This window comes from Saccopteryx bilineata, chromosome 2 (assembly GCF_036850765.1).
Source record: "Saccopteryx bilineata isolate mSacBil1 chromosome 2, mSacBil1_pri_phased_curated, whole genome shotgun sequence".
Lineage (NCBI taxonomy): Eukaryota > Metazoa > Chordata > Mammalia > Chiroptera > Emballonuridae > Saccopteryx > Saccopteryx bilineata.
Window position 1 is genome coordinate 263,805,675 of NC_089491.1, and position 15,969 is coordinate 263,821,643.

The following is a 15,969-nucleotide window of genomic DNA, read 5'->3' on the forward strand; positions in this document are numbered from 1 at the left end:
AGAGAAGAGGGAAAGAAGGGAGGGAGAAGCAGGGGAGGAACAGGAAGGATCAACTCCCATATGTGCCTTGACTGGGCAAGCCCAAGGTTTCAAACCAGCAACCTCAGTATTCCAGGTCCATGCTTTATCCTCTGTGTCACCACAGGCCAGGCCTGCGTACAATTTTAGAGATCCAAGAACTTTCTGAATACCATGCATATTAAGAACCTCTGCTCTAGATAGTTTGGACTTGGTGTGGAGGTGGTATTTGAAACCACAAGATATGAGGTTTGAGGTTCTGCCCTAATTTATCTTGCTTATCTTGCTAAAATGTGTAGATGGAATGTTGGAGAGACACTTTTTTTGCTGATTGGGATGGGGCAGTATAGAGCTTTACAGCAGAGCTTTGGGACAAATGTGTGACCACTCATGTGACCATACAGAGATGCAGTGTGGTCACAGTTCTGTGTGGCTAGACAGTAGGCCTGATGGCATTTGTGGGGAATAGGGCAAAGATGGGTGCTATAGGTGAGACTGACATGATCTGTGCTTTCTGTCCCACAGCTATCTCCAGTCTACTGGCATCAGTGACTCTTGACCTCAGCCAGTATGCCCTGGACATTGTGAAAGGACTGGCTAGTGAGTATCCTGCCCCCTCTTCAGCCCCTAGAATGGCTCGTTGGGTTTTGGTTGTACTTTTCCTGATTATTCTAGAAAACAAGAAAGGGGACAGCTCAGGTTAGAAATAAGGCTTTAACCTAAAGTACATTTGCATAGTTTTGTCCCTGAGATCCTTTACAATGAGAACTAGAACTGGAATTGAAGAGTTGGGAACGCCCAGATACTCGGCATTCGGCAGCTGATCTGCACTGTCTGTGTGTCCAGGTCAGCTGAAGTCCAACAGCTCCCGCCTGATGGATGAGGCCGTGCTGGCGCTGCGGAACCTGGCCCACCAGTGCAGTGACTCTTCTGCCATGGAAGCCCTGACCAGGCACCTGTTTGCTATCCTCGGAGGTGAGCAGGCCTTTGTGGCCGCGGGGACGGCGGAGGTGTGGCCCCTGACATTCCGCCTTCCCCAAGACCTGTCTGGGGCTTGGTGCTCCTAGTCTGCTCATGGCAAGGCTGTGTGGCCAGGAGGGGGCTCAAGGCAGAATGTGAATGTGTGAAGTAACAGAAGCACATACACGCAGGGCGGTATGGACGGATGATCTCAGGTTTTTTTTTTTTGTGGCAGAGACAGAGTCAGAGAGAGGGACAGATAGGAACAGACAGACAGACAGGGAGATGAGAAACATCACTTCTTCACTGCGGTTCCTTAGTTGTTCATTGATTGATTTCTCATATGTGCCTTGACCATGGGGCTACAGCAGACCAAGTAACTCCTTGCTTGAGCCAGTGACCTTGGGCTCAAGCTGGTGAGCCTTGCTCAAATCAGATGAGCCCGTGCTCAAGCTGACGACCTTGGGGTCTTGAACCTGGGTCCTTCGCATCCCAGTCTGAAGCTCTATCTACTGCGCCACCACCTAGTCAGGCTCAGTTTGTTTGTTTTTTTTTGTTTTTGTTTTTGTTTTTTTTGCATTTTTTCTGAAGCTGGAAACGGGGAGGCAGTCAGACAGACTCCCACATGCGCCCGACCGGGATCCACCCGGCATGCCCAACAGGGGGCGATGCCCTGCCCATCCGGGGTGTCGCTCTGTCGTGACCAGAGCCACTCCAGCGCCTGGGGCAGAGGCCAAGGAGCCATCCCCAGCGCCCGGGCCATCTTTTGCTCCAGTGGATCTCGGCTGCGGGAGGGGAAGAGAGAGACAGAGAGGAAGGAGAGGGGGAGGGGTGGAGAAGCAGATGGGCGCTTCTCCTCTGTGCCCTGGCCGGGAATCGAAACCGGGACTTCCGCACGCCAGGCCAACACTCTACCACTGAGCCAACCGGCCAGGGCCAAACTGTGTATATATTGTATACATAGTTGTAAAAAACTAGTGGGAAATACACCAAAATGTTGGTCATATCTTTGGGTAGTGGGAACACGGGTATTTTTAATTTTTTGTTTGTTTGTTTGTTTGTTTCTTAGATTTTCTGTAAGAACATATCTTTCTAGTAAAAAAAAAAAAAGGCTAGTAAATATTATGTTAAACCCAGCTTCACAGTAGAAAGGCTGCTCTGGAATCAGAAACTGTACCTTGTGTCATGTGTATGACACTTGGGAAATGTGGCAGATGTGATTTTGACTCTGCCATTTCTCCTTCCAGGCTCTGAGGGAAAGCTGACTGTGGTCGCCCAGAAGATCAGTGTCCTCTCAGGTACGGGATTTCTCTGCGGGCCCTGGGAAGTGTGGTAGTAGATGAGGTCTAATGTCACTGTTAGATGAGGCGAGTCCTTCTCTGGGTCTTGTCTCCTCTGACATTCTGGGACATCACAGCCTGGCTCCCAGGACTCTGATTCCTGCCTGCTTAGCAGGTGGACCCTGTGGGAAGGTCAGTGGGAGGCCTGGCTTTTGTAAAAGGCGAAAGATTTATGCGATCTGAAGAGAAATGAGAGCATAGGCCTGGCTTTTGTATGAGGCAGGATGTCTGCAGAGTGGGTGGAAGGAGGGTCAGTGATGGCCAGAGGAGAGGCGTGGCTGCTGGGGAGGAGGGCAGCGGGCAGGAAGACTCACATGGTGTTGGCTTTGTGCTGATGAGGGATTGAACAGGGAGCCTCTTACCTTCTTAGGGATCGGGAGCGTCAGTCATCATGGGGTGTCTGGTTCTTCCAGTCAAGTCTTGAATGGGACCGTGGCTGAGCTGTTCATCCCATTCCTCCAGCAAGAAGGTAACTCTGTGCAGTATGGTGAGGATCAGTCTGGACCCACCCTTGACCCTGGAATTCAAGTTGGAGCCTGCCACAAACCACTCCCAAAGGCACACCTGCCCCAGAGCATCCCTGATCCTGCTCCCTTGTACTCCTGCTTGCTTTTGTGTGCGGCTGGCCTGAGGTGGGGACTGACTGCCCTTCTACTTCCTGCCCTAGTTCATGAAGGCACCTTGGTGCACGCCGTCTCTGTCCTGGCTCTCTGGTGTAATCGGTTCACCACAGAAGTGCCCAAGAAGCTCACCGAATGGTTCAAGAAAGCCTTCAGCCTTAAGACCTCCACCTCTGCAGTGAGGCATGCCTACCTGCAGTGCATGCTGGCCTGCTTCCGAGGTGAGTTGCCTCCCACTGAGGTGTCTGGATTTGCAGGGCAGTCACTATTCCAGGCTTTCCGCTTCGGTCCAGCTAATGTGCGTATGATTTCTTCCTGAGCCGCTGGGAGCGTCGGCTCAGTCATCCGTGAATCCCAGAATCAGAGCCCAATCTTTGTAGCAGATTCTGACTTCTACCCCTTCTTAGACCATTAAAGGACAAAGCTTTATTTTGAGAGGACCCAGAACCAGAACTGGCACTATGTTATCTGAAATCGTGGAGGAATGAGTTGTTTTTTTTATAATAGTATAAAATAGTATATATATATATAATATAAACACATAATTTAAAATAGTATACATATATAGTATAAAACCTTTAAAATAAACATTTCTTGGATTCAAATTCATGACATCTAGATGAAAGAAATGCTTGTTTTATTATGAAATGTTTAGATATGCCAGTTTAGTAATTAATGTAAATTTAGCTATAGTTTTAACAGGTTTCTACTATTTTTATTTATTTTATTTTATTTTTTGGTTTCTACTATTTAAAAAAAAATGTGGCTTTAGTTCATAGGTCAACAGATTGGTTCTGGTTTTGGAATTTGGGTCCAGAGGTCATCTGGTATGGGGGAAGAGCCCCAGAAACAAATCAGTAGGCTTGAGGTTGGCCCTGGCTCTATCTCAAACCTCCTGTGTGGCCATGAGCAACTCACTTAACCTCTCAGTTTGTTTCCTTATCCACCAAATGAATAGCTGCGCTATTGGATTAGTAAGGACCCTTCCAGCTCTGACTTGATGGTTGTAGAATTTTCATTTAAGCCCCAGATTCTGATTTCAGTTCTTCATGATATTTCACGAGGTAACTGAAGGGTTTTAGTCAGCTAGTTCAGTCCTGTAGATAGCTCCTTTTTTGTGTAACTTGTTATTTCCGAGGATCCGGGTGTCTGTAAGGTGCTGCTACTCTCTCCACAGGTGACACGCTGTTGCAGGCTCTAGACTTACTGCCCTTGCTCATCCAGACAGTGGAGAAGGCCGCCTCCCAAAGCACTCAGGTTCCCACAGTCACCGAAGGGGTTGCCGCAGCCTTGCTGCTCTCCAAGCTTTCGGTGGCTGATTCCCAAGCTGGTAAGAGTCAGGAGACGACCAGGAAGGTGGCAGGGCAAGGGCCTTGTTCTGAGTCCTGGGGAGGAGTATCTTGATGTTCAGGGTTTTATAAGGGCCAGCTGGGCCATTACTGGGTTGGCCACAGGGCAATTGTCATGTGCTGGGATGAGCCTAAGAGTCACGTTAGGTGACGGGAATTCTGCCAGGGCCTCTGTCACTGCCTTCCTTCACTTGTCACATACTGTATATGCTGTGTGATATACAGAATGTGACTTGGAAAAGATTCCAAATGAGTATAACAAAAAGAGCCTTCTCATTCTTTTTTGTGGCTACATGGTATTCCATGATTTCTCTAGTCTACCTTCTCTTCCGGTGGACATACCTGAACTTGTTCCTGTGGTTAGAAACAGAGTTTGTCTCTTTTCATACTGTTTTCTTTTTTTCTTTTTTTTTTTTTTTTTTACAGAGACAGAGAGTCAGAGAGAGGGATAGATAGGGACAGACAGACAGGAACGGAGAGAGATGAGAAGCATCAATCATTAGTTTTTCGTTGTGGCACCTTAGTTGTTCATTGATTGCTTTCTCATATGTGCCTTGACCGTGGGGCTACAGCAGACCGAGTAACCCCTTGCTCAGGCCAGCGATCTTGGGTCCGAGCTGATGAGCTTTTCCTCAAACCAGATGAGCCCGCGCTCAAGCTGGCGACCTCGGGGTCTTGAACCTGGGTCCTCCACATCCCAGTCCAATGCTCTATCCACTGCGCCACCACCTGGTCAGGGTCTCTTTTCATGCTGTATCCTGTGCCATCTCTGTATATGCCAAGGCCCTGGGCTACAGGGGTAGGTTATGACTTCAGCAAATTTCAGGTTGCTTTTCTCTAGTAGGAGAGAGGAAATGCAAAAATATGTCATTTAAGGCATAATGTGGCATTAATGCCATTTTGAAGGAGGGATTGCTTTTAGTTTATCTGCTGGGTATTAGGAAAGGCTTCATGAAGGAGGGAGCATTTGAATGAGGGCCTGGAAAGATTTTACCAGCTGGAAGGGAAAGCCCAGTGTGGGTTCAGAGCAGCCCCAGTCAGGATGCAGGGCGAGCACCAGGGGTGAGCCTCTAGTCTTTCAGCCTGGTGCTGGGCCTGGTGGGAATTGTTGGGCAGCAGGGAGCCGCTGAAGGCTTTCATGTGGGTGATGATACCAGAAGGACTGGTCAGTTCTCAGGCCGGGACGGGCAGAGAGCCTAGCAGGGACCTGTCCCTGAAGTGGAGGGTCTGTCAGCAAAGCTAGCCCTGGTAGCTTCAGGATGGAGGGGACCAGCCCTGGTGGACATGGTGAGTAGTGTCGTAGGCTGACCTCTTGTTTCGTGCAGAGGCCAAGCTGAGCAGTTTCTGGCAGCTGGTTGTGGATGAGAAGAAGCAGATTTTCACTTCTGAGAAGTTCCTGCTCATGGCTTCAGAGGATGGTGAGTTCCTACCCCCTTTGTTGAACTCAAGGTTGGGGCTGAATTGCACTGGAGGGTTTTCAGAGAAGACTCTTCCCTGATTGCCTGTTGTTTTGACCAGTCAGCTTTATAAAAACCTGCACCAAAGGGATCTGTCCAAGGGCTCGGCTGCCATGGGAAGGTTAGGGAATAGGGAAGTGGGAAGTACGTGGAAACAGCTCAGATGGCTGTGGAACTGTGATATTGGGTGTAATTAGAGCTGATTGGGTAATTGGTGCTGCCTCAGGGGTTTTCATGTATTAAGTGGCAGCTGAGAAGCTCTGGTGGAGTGTGGTTGGCTCCACTCCCCTCCCAGGAGACACAAAAACTACTGGTTTATGTACTGGAAGAGAGGAAACAGTTGATCTTTAAATGTATGGTTAAAGTTCAGGGTTGCCTTAGGGGTGTCAGCTGCTAATTGGTGATCTGAAAAGTCTTTTGACTCATGAATCACAACATCCTATTATTGAGCTACAATTGTTAGTCGCTTCTTTTTTTAGTATATATATACATATATATATATATATATACACACCCATCTATATATATATATATATGTAGAAAGATCAATTTAAAATAAATAAATAAATAAATAAATAAATATTACAAAAAAAAGAAAGATCAATTTGTTGTTCCACTTGTTTATGCATTCGTTGCTTGATTCTTGTATGTGCCCTTCTTGGGGTGGAACCCGAGCATTTCCTGGAGTATCAGGAAAATGCTCTAACCGAGCTACCCGGCCAGGCTGTTAGTCAAGTCACTTCTTGGTAAAAAACAAACAAACAAGCTTTGTATAGGAAATACATTCACATATTAAAAAAAAAAGATCCAAGAGGATGTATCCTGAAAATTATACCCCTGCTTTGACCTCTGGCAGTTTCCTGGCCATAGAAAGAGCCAATTTTATTAGCTTCTGTGCATCCTTGATATTTTATTTTTATGCCAGGAATGTCTTTTACGTGTTAGTTCTCTACCTTTTTTTTTTTTTTTTTTTTTTATATAAGTGGTAGCTTGCCTGCTATATATAGCATGTTGTCTAGACTTGGAACCCATTCTGTGTCAGCATGTAATGAGTGTTCTCGTTCTTTTTTAGAACTGCATAGTAATGTTTAGTTAGTTACAAGAAAGTGTGTATTTTCCCTTGTCCCATATACATGTGTTCACAGGAAGCAAAAAGAAGAAAATTCTATGAGCTGTCGCTTCACATCCAGTGGTAATCACATTGACATCTAGATGTTCATTTTCCAGTTCTTTCTAGTTATTCCTGGCTGTCTTCTCAATCTTCCTTTTTAAATTTTTTCAATTTATTGATTGATTTTTCTTTAGATAAAAGGGTGAGAAGAGAGTGAGGGAGAGAAACATTGGTTTATTGTTCTACTCATTTATGCATTCATTGGTTGATTTTCGTATGTGCCCCAAATAGAGATTGAACCCATGACCTTGGCATATTGGCCAGGGCTGGTGGATGTCTTCTCTAGTTGAAAAACACTTCTGCTGTTTCTCTCCTTGTCTAGCCCTGTGTACCGTGTTGCACCTGACAGAGAGAATTTTCCTTGACCACCAGCACAGACTCACCGGCAGCAGAGTCCAGTACGTGAGGCTTGCTTACCTTTCCCCTTGGGCCAGAGGAGGTGAACCTGGCGGGGCCTGAGAAATGGGGATGGACAGGAGGTAGGAGGGCTGGCTGTAATCATCTGTCACTGTCCTTGCAGGCAGTACCACCGGGCTCTGGTGGCGGTGCTCTTGAGCCGCACCTGGCACGTGCGCAGGCAGGCCCAGCAGACGGTTCGGAAGCTACTGTCCTCTCTCGGGGGCTTTAAACTGGCGTACGGACTCCTGGAAGAGCTGAAGACTGTCCTTAGTTCTCACAAGGTGAGGGCATTGGGGCACAGAGCTGGGGCTCAGACCTGCTTCGCCCACCCCATGATGCCATGGGTTTTGGATGGGCTACTCCTGGGTTGTTGTCACACCCCTCAGACTCTGAGGCCAGAGTCTCCTCCCTGGCCCTTTGGCTCCAGTAACGTCTTGTTCACACACAATTGACTCTTGAATAAGGCGGGGGTTAGGGGCGCTGACCTCCCTCACAGCCGAAGGTGCAAGTCTAACGACATTCTGTCCTCTGCCTTTGTGGATTCCCATTTGTGGAGCTGACCCTTGAACAACTGAACAGTGTGGTGTGACCTGTGTCAGTCCCATCGTGTATAAGTAGGCTAGTGTAGTTCAAACCCCTGTTGCTCAAGGGGCAACTGTAATTTCTCTTCCTTTATTTATTTATTTATTTAAAAAAATATTTATTGATTTTACAGAGGGAGGAGGAGCAAGAAATATCAACTCATAGTTGCTTCACTTTAGTTGTTCATTGCTTACTTGTTGCTTGTCATATGGGCCTTGACCAGGCAAGCCAAGGGTTTTGAACCAGTGATCTCAGCATTCCAGGTTGATGCCTTATCCACTGCGCTACCACAGGCGAGGCTCCCTTTCCTTTTTAAGACTTTTTTTTCTATGCCTTTTGATATGTAGCTTTCCGCTTTTTATTCTTTTTTTCTATAAATTTTTATTTTTATTTTTTTACAGAGACAGAGAGTCAGAGAGAGGGATAGACAGGTACAGACTGGAATGGAGAGATGAGAAGCATCAATTATTAGTTTTTCGTTGCGCGTTGCGACACCTTAGTTGTTCATTGATTGCTTTCTCATATGTGCCTTGACTGTGGGGCTACAGCAGACCAAGTAACCCCTTGCTCGAGCCAGTGACCTTGGGTCCAAGCTGGTGAGCTTTTCCTCAAACCAGATGAGCCCACACTCAAGCTGGCGACCTTGGGGTCTTGAACCTCGGTCCTCTGCATCCCAGTCCGACGCTCTATCCACTGCGCCACCACCTGGTCAGGCTATTCTTTTTTTAAATAGATTTTTTTCTTTGTTTTTTTTTTAGTGAGTGAGAAAGAAAGAGACAGACAGCTGGGAAGGGAGAGAGATGAGAAGCATCAATTTGTGGGTGGGTCACTGGTTGCTTCTTATATGTTCCTTGACCGGGAGACTCTAGCCAAGCCAGTGACCCCTTGCTCAAGCCAGCGACCTTGGGCTCAAACCAGCAACCTTGGGGTTCAAACAAGTCAGCGATCTTTGGGCTTAAGCTGGCAACCCTGAACTCAAGCGGCGACCTTGGGGTTTTGAACCTTGGTCCTCAGCATCCCAGATTGATGCTCTATCTACTGTGCCACCACCTGGTCTGGCAGATTTTTTAAAAATTGATTTTTAGAGAGAGAAGAGAGTTTGGGGGGGGGAGCCAGAAGCATCAATTATAGTTGCTTCTCGTATGTACCTTGTCCAGGCAAGCCTAGGGTTTTGAACCAGCAAATTCAGCGTTCCATGTCAATACTTTATCCACTGATACACCACAGGTCAGTCTCAACCTATATTTGAGTAATTGAATAACACGCTATATATATATATATATATATATATATATATATATTTTTTTTTTTTTTTTTCATTTTTCTGAAGCTGGAAACAGGGAGAGACAGTCAGACAGACTCCCGCATGCGCCCGACCAGGATCCACCCGGCACGCCCACCAGGGGCGGTGCTCTGCCCCCCAGGGGGCGATGCTCTGCCCATCCTGGGCGTCGCCATATTGCGACCAGAGCCACTCTAGCGCCTGAGGCAGAGGCCACAGAGCCATGCCCAGCGCCCGGGCCATCTTTGCTCCAATGGAGCCTTGGCTGCGGGAGGGGAAGAGAGAGACAGAGAGGAAAGCGCGGCGGAGGGGTGGAGAAGCAAATGGGCGCTTCTCCTATGTGCCCTGGCCGGGAATTGAACCCGGGTCCTCCGCACGCTAGGCCGACGCTCTACCGCTGAGCCAACCGGCCAGGGCAACACGCTATATTTTTAAAGTACTTAATCATTTTGTGTGTGTGTGTGTGTGTGACAGAGAAAGAGTCAGAAAGAGGGACAGACAGACAGGAAGGGAGAGAGATGAGAAACATCAATTCTTTGTTGCGGCTCTTTAGTTGTTCATTGATTGCTTTCTCATATGTACCTTGACCGGGGGCTACAGCAGACTGAGTGACTCCTTGCTTGAGCCAGCGACTTTGTGCTCAAGCTGGAGAGCCTTGCTCAAACCAGATGAGCCCGCGCTCAAGCTGGCAACCTTAGAGTCTCGAACCTGGGTCCTCCACATCCCAGTCCAACACTATTCACTGCACCACCGCCTGGTTAGGCCAAAGTACTTAATCATTTTTAAAGCATTTTCTACCCATCCTCCCTTTGGTTTTTCACAGTGTCTTTAAATGGCAAATAGGCTTACTGCCATTTTTTGTATCTGAGTTGTCCAGGGTTCTCGGAGCTGAAATGATTGGCACGTCTCTCAGCTGGTGGGTGGCAGAACTGGGCATGGGCCCCAAAGACCTGTTCCTATTTCAGTGCCCTTTGTGCCCTGCTTCCCTCCCTCCCTGAGCCTGCGTGAGGATGTGGGGCTGTGATAGATTTGGGTCTCTGGCTGGGTCTCCTGGACTAGTTTCTGTTGCTTTCTTACCCCACTCCTGAGCTTTTTAAGTGCCAAGTTATAGTCACAACTCACAGCCTGCAGGTCCCAGTGTAGGGAGCTGGGCATTAGTCTACCTTCTGGCATGGACCCTTGTGATCAACATGAGTGAGAGGCGGCTCTGTCCCTGTGTGCCAGGCCTGCACAGGGCTGAGCAGTGAGGGCTCATGTGTCATCTTCACACAGGTGCTGCCCTTAGAGGCTCTGGTGACTGATGCTGGGGAGGTGACAGAGGCGGGCAAGGCCTACGTGCCTCCACGGGTCCTTCAAGAGGCTCTGTGCATCATCTCCGGGGTGCCAGGGCTAGAGGGTGATGTCACCAACACTGAACAGCTGGCGCAGGAGATGCTCATCATCTCCCATCACCCGTCCTTAGGTCTGTGTCTGGTGCGGGTATGAGGGGCGGGGCTCTGTTGGGTGCATATGAGCAGGCCCAGCAGAAGGCCTGAAATTGCTCTTCTCCTCTTCAGTGGCAGTGCAATCTGGGCTCTGGCCAGCACTTCTGACTAGGATGAAGATCGATCCCGAAGCCTTCATCACCAGGCACCTGGACCAGATCATTCCCAGGATCACCACACAGAGTCCCTTGAACCAGGTGATTGGCATGTGAGCTGGTTCTGGCCTCAGGTCAGGGTACAGGTACAGGAAGGGAATTCGAAGAAATGGGTGAAAGTGTGATGAAATGTGGGTTTGGACCCTCAGGATACCAATGACAGACTATGCTCACTGATTTGAACACAAAAGAAAATTTATTGCCTCATTTAACTGCTGAGCCACAGGATCTGACTGGACAGGGACTCAGATGTCATCCTCAGGACATTGTTGCTGATGCCTCTTTTACTCTCTGCCTTTTCCGTTTGAGTCTCATCTCTGCTTTTCATGATGTGGGTTCCATTTGCCAACAGTCTGCCCCTTTCTGGTAGCAGGACAGCTGTTAGAGTTTCAGGTTACAGCTTGTCCCGCATCAGGTCCAGTGGAAGGAACTTGCATTTTCCAGTCACTTCAACTGGCGTGGGGTCTCACTGCCCTGGTAGGCCTGACTTAGGTCCTGTACTCATCCCAGGGCTGGTCCTTTTGGTCTATGTCACATGCCCATGCCTGGGAGGCAGTAGATGCTTTCTGAGCAGGCAGGCACCTGCTACAACGCCCCACTCCAGTGGGTAACTCAGAAAGAACAGGCAGAGGCAAGAAGAAGTGGAGTCAGTTGCCAGGGGCACTGTGTCAGGTGGGACCCCTTTCCAGTGCCAGCGTGGTGCGCCCTGACTGTGTCTCTGTTTGTCTGGCAGTCTTCCATGAATGCCATGGGCTCCCTCTCCATCCTGTCCCCGGACCGGGTCCTCCCACAGCTCATCAGCACCATCACTGCCTCCGTGCAGAACCCTGCACTGTGCCAGGTGACACGGGAGGAGGTTGCCATCATGCAGACGCCTGCTGGGGAGCTATATGACAAATCCATCATCCAGAGGTGAGACACCACTTGGGCGATCAGTTGCCTTTCCTCCCCAAGCCTTAGTTTTCTTGCCTATAAGATGGAGACCGCTCCTCCTTTGTAGGAGGAATGAATGAAACTGTCCATTCGTTGGACAAGCACCTGCTATGTTCTAGGCACGTGCTTAAGTAGAAGCATGTTGAATAGTCAGCGCTTTCCCAGTATATACTACTTGAAAGCCAGCTGGAATTTCATGGCTGGCAGGAGGCTGAGGGGACTGGCGGCTACTTTGAAGCTGGTTGCTCACCTGTTCTATCATTACAGTGCCCAGCAGGACAGCATTAAAAAGGCCAACATGAAGCGAGAGAACAAAGCTTATTCCTTCAAGGAGCAGATTATTGAGCTGGAGCTGAAGGAGGTGAACACATGGAGGTGTCGCGAGCCTGGTGTCAGCTGAACATGGTGGCCTCAGGCTGGTGGCATTTCCTGTTGCACATATGCTTTTCCCTTGGGTCACCCTGAGGCCCATGGCACACTCTTCTGATGCACTCTACCCTTCCTGGGTCCTCCTGCTTCACCCTTTATTTACCCTTTCTCATTCATTTTCTCCACCTCAAACTGGAGGGAGATAAATTTCTCTCTGCTGCATGTCAGCGGCAGTTCACACGTTTTCTTATCTAAGTGGTGTTGCTTGACTTCATGCCTGTCCACCCAGCTCCTTGAAGGCTGGGACCCATCTGCTCCTGACAGCAGGCACAGGGTTTGGGGGCTCAGGTCTCAGTTGGAGAGCTGGCATGGCGCTGGCTGGCTCTGAGCTTGCCTTCGGTGGTGAGGAGGGAGTCTGTTCTTTGGAGGCAGCATTGCTCTGCTTGTTACCTCCAGGAGATAAAGAAGAAGAAAGGCATAAAAGAGGAGGTGCCGCTGACCAGCAAGCAGAAGGAGATGCTACAGGCCCAGCTGGACAAGGAGGCGCAGGTCCGGAGGCGGCTGCAGGAGGTGAGCAGCTGTTGCCCCGAATGCGTGTGCGTGAGTGTGCGGACGGCCTGGCCCGCTCCTCACTGCCCTGGGGCAAGGCCGTCTGACACTTCCTGGGCGACTCTACTTGTAGCTGTGCGGTGAGCTGGAGGCGGCGCTGGGATTGCTGGACACCATCCTGACCAAGAACCCATCCGGCCTGACTCAGTACATCCCTGTTTTGGTCGACTCTTTCCTGCCCTTGCTGAAATCGCCCCTGGCCGCTCCCCACATCAAGAACCCTTTCTTGTCCTTGGCTGCCTGTGTCATGCCCCCTCGGCTCAAGGCTTTGGGTCAGTGCTTGCTTGCTGGATGTAAGCGTGGCCCCGAGCAGGTTGGGAGGTGGGCAGGGGTGTCCCTGGGCGTCGGGGAGCCTTGTGCCCTGTGGTGGCAGGGACTACTGCTTTTGTTTCCATGTGGAGCAGCCTTGGGAGCTTCCAGCTGCATAGCCTTCGGGCGACATGGTGCCTCTCCTCTCCTCTTTACGTCTGCAGTGCCTTCTCGCTGAGGCCCAGGCTGTTGACGGTAGTCAGTGTGGTCTTTCTGTAGCAGTTTTAAAACTAAGAGATCAGAATCCATTTTCAGCGGGGATGGTCTGGTGGCACGTCGCTGGTCATTGCGGCCCAGAGCTCCTGAGCAGCCACGTGTCAGTGATGAGTGATCTCTGCGAGTGTGGGGTTCCATTTGCTGTGGTGAGACCCAGGCCGGGGAGGATGGCTGGGAACTGAGCAGGCTTCTCTCCTGGCTGAAAGGGGGTGTTCCTGTGGGGGAGGTGGAGTCTGAGAGCCGTTCTGAGTGAAAATGAGTTCTGGGAAAAGGAGCCTAACACAGAACAGACTGAGGGTTGCCAGAGGGGAGGGCAGGTGGGGGGATAGGTGGAAAAGGTGAAGGGATTGAGAAATTCAGATTGTTACAAAATAGTCACGGGAATGTGAAGTATAGCACAGGGAGTGTAGTCAGTAATATTCTAATAGCTGTGTACGGTGCAAGTCTAGGAAACCACACTGCCCCACGGAGCCTGCCAGAACCGTTACTTGGCTGGCTGGGCTGGTCACTTGGAAGATGGGAGCATCACACAATGGGACTTTGCTCTTGGCTGATGAACCTTGGGTGGCTCATGCCTCCTCATCTCGTAGTGTTGGGGCAGCTCCTTGCCTGTCTGCCCTTCAGTGCTGTCATGAATAGGAAATGAAAATTTAGGTTAGGGAATTCCTGGCACAGCAGGATTGATTACTATTAAGTCAGAGGGACATGGCACCTCTGTGCTGGGCCAGGTTCTTTGTGTGTGTGTGTGTGGGGTCATCCCATGATGGTGTCTTCTCTTGGGTACAGGCATCCTGGTGAGCCACGTGACTCTGCGCCTGCTGAAGCCAGAGTGTGCCCTGGATAAGTCATGGTGCCAGGAAGAGCTGTCGGTGGCTGTGAAGAGGGCAGTGACCCTGCTGCACAGCCACACCATCACTAGCCGGGTGGGCAAGGGGGAGCCAGGTAAGGACATCCCTAAGGACACGAGGCGGTGTGAGCCGGCACAGGGAACGCATGAGCTCCCTCACCCCCTGGGGCTACCTGAGGCTGTGGCTGTTGGCGAGTCTGCCTCCCTGGCCTTGGTCTTCTTATCTGAAAAATGGGGAAGTGGGACCAGATGGAGGGTTTCTGAGTCCAGTCCTGGTGTTCTTAAGGCGCTGCAGCCCCTGCTCAGGGTTGACTTCCAGTCACTGGAACCTCCTGTCTCTTTAACTTTCACATTCTGGAGCTGGGCAGTGTTTGGGATGGGAGCAGGATTGGCTTCAGAACTGGGCTGCCAGCTGTTGTCATCCCTCTTGGCGTACCATGTGCTTCTGGGTGTCAGAAAGGACCTTCAATTGGGCTGGTGGGGGTGCAGTCGATAAAGCGTTGATCTGAAATGCTGAGGTCACCGGTTTGAAACCCCAGGTTTGCCCGGTTGAGGCACATATGAGAAGCAACCACTACGAGTTGATGCTTCCTGCTTCTCCCTGCCTTTCTCTCTTTCCTCTCTTTAAACATCTATAAATAAAATATTAAGAAAGAGAGAAAGAGAAAGAAAGAAAGAAAAGAAAAAAGAAAGAAAGAAAGAAAGGGAAGGAAGGAAGGAAGAAAAGAAGAGAGAGAGAGAAAGAAAGGAAAGAAAGGGAAGAAAGAAAGAAAGAGAGAGAGAGAAAGAAAGAAAGAAAAGAGAAAAGAAAAGAAAGCCTTTCCCCCTGCCCACCTGTCCTGAGGCTGGACACGCAGCAGCGCCCAGTGCCCTGCCCACCTACAGGGCCGTGTTTGCTTGTTGCTCACAGATGCCGCACCCCTGTCTGCGCCAGCCTTTTCCTTAGTCTTCCCGTTCCTGAAGATGGTACTGCGCGAGATGCCCCGCCACAGCGAGGAGGAGGAGGAGCGCACGGCCCAGATCCTTCAGATCCTCACTGTCCATGCCCGTCTGAGGGCCTCCTCCAGCAACCTGCCCGGGCGCGTGGATGAGGTCGGCAGGCCACCTTAGCTCCCCTGGGCTGAAGGGGGCTGAGAGGCAGGGCTCTGACACTTGCCGGCCCTTCAGAGGTTCTGGTGGGTCAGTGGGGTGTGTGATGTACCTACAGGAGCAGCCTTAGGTAGGGGTACCCAGATGTCTGTAATGCAGCAGCTGTTAAGGCCTCAAAGAAATAGAGTTCTCCCATGTCTGAGAGTTTCGGACCTGAAGAAGTTGAAGGATTTTGCTTGAATCATCGAGAGGTTTTCATTTGATAGATGATGTTCTAAAACATGTGCCAAAATAATGCATATTTTAAAATTTTTCTGTTTTAAATACTGAGGAAAAAAAAACGAAAGAAAAGAAATGCCACCATCCAGAGGTAGTGGTTGCTGACTGCTGGGCAGATCCCCTTGTGACCTGTCTTTATGCACACACAGAGTTCACACCCCACACACAGTGAAGCAAAACCAGAATGCACTACTTCTTTCACATGACTGCACACTGTGGGTCTCCAGCCACGTCAGTGCCCGTGGATCTGTGTTATTGATTGTACAGGCCATGTAGGCCCTAGTGTTCTGGGTGCACTGTGTTTTAGTTAACCTATCTGTGATGGATAGTTTAAGGTGTTTTTCTAATTTTGCCCTATTTTGAACTGTGCTGTGTTGTGCCCTCTTATATGTATATGCCTTGCACACCCACATGAGCATTTATATAGGACAGGTTCTTGGCCATGGAACTACTAGGTAAGGTGGCATGTTCTGAGCTCCACCTTCACTAAGAGTCCCTGTT

At 49.7% G+C, this 15,969-nt stretch overlaps 1 protein-coding gene across 2 annotated transcripts in view; it reads left to right on the forward strand.

Annotated features, from left to right (window-relative positions):
• Positions 1-15,969, forward strand: part of GCN1 (GCN1 activator of EIF2AK4) — a 60,959-nt gene that overhangs the window by 12,462 nt on the left and 32,528 nt on the right. For both annotated transcript variants that reach the window (XM_066260449.1, XM_066260448.1), the window contains exons 10-26: positions 544-618; positions 865-993; positions 2,226-2,276; positions 2,689-2,787; positions 2,986-3,159; positions 4,116-4,268; positions 5,613-5,705; positions 7,238-7,313; positions 7,436-7,595; positions 10,451-10,640; positions 10,735-10,859; positions 11,551-11,729; positions 12,018-12,111; positions 12,576-12,689; positions 12,802-13,000; positions 14,040-14,195; positions 15,011-15,192. In XM_066260449.1, coding sequence (XP_066116546.1) covers positions 544-618; positions 865-993; positions 2,226-2,276; positions 2,689-2,787; positions 2,986-3,159; positions 4,116-4,268; positions 5,613-5,705; positions 7,238-7,313; positions 7,436-7,595; positions 10,451-10,640; positions 10,735-10,859; positions 11,551-11,729; positions 12,018-12,111; positions 12,576-12,689; positions 12,802-13,000; positions 14,040-14,195; positions 15,011-15,192 — 2,249 coding nt within the window. The remainder of the gene's footprint in view (positions 1-543; positions 619-864; positions 994-2,225; positions 2,277-2,688; positions 2,788-2,985; positions 3,160-4,115; positions 4,269-5,612; positions 5,706-7,237; positions 7,314-7,435; positions 7,596-10,450; positions 10,641-10,734; positions 10,860-11,550; positions 11,730-12,017; positions 12,112-12,575; positions 12,690-12,801; positions 13,001-14,039; positions 14,196-15,010; positions 15,193-15,969) is intronic.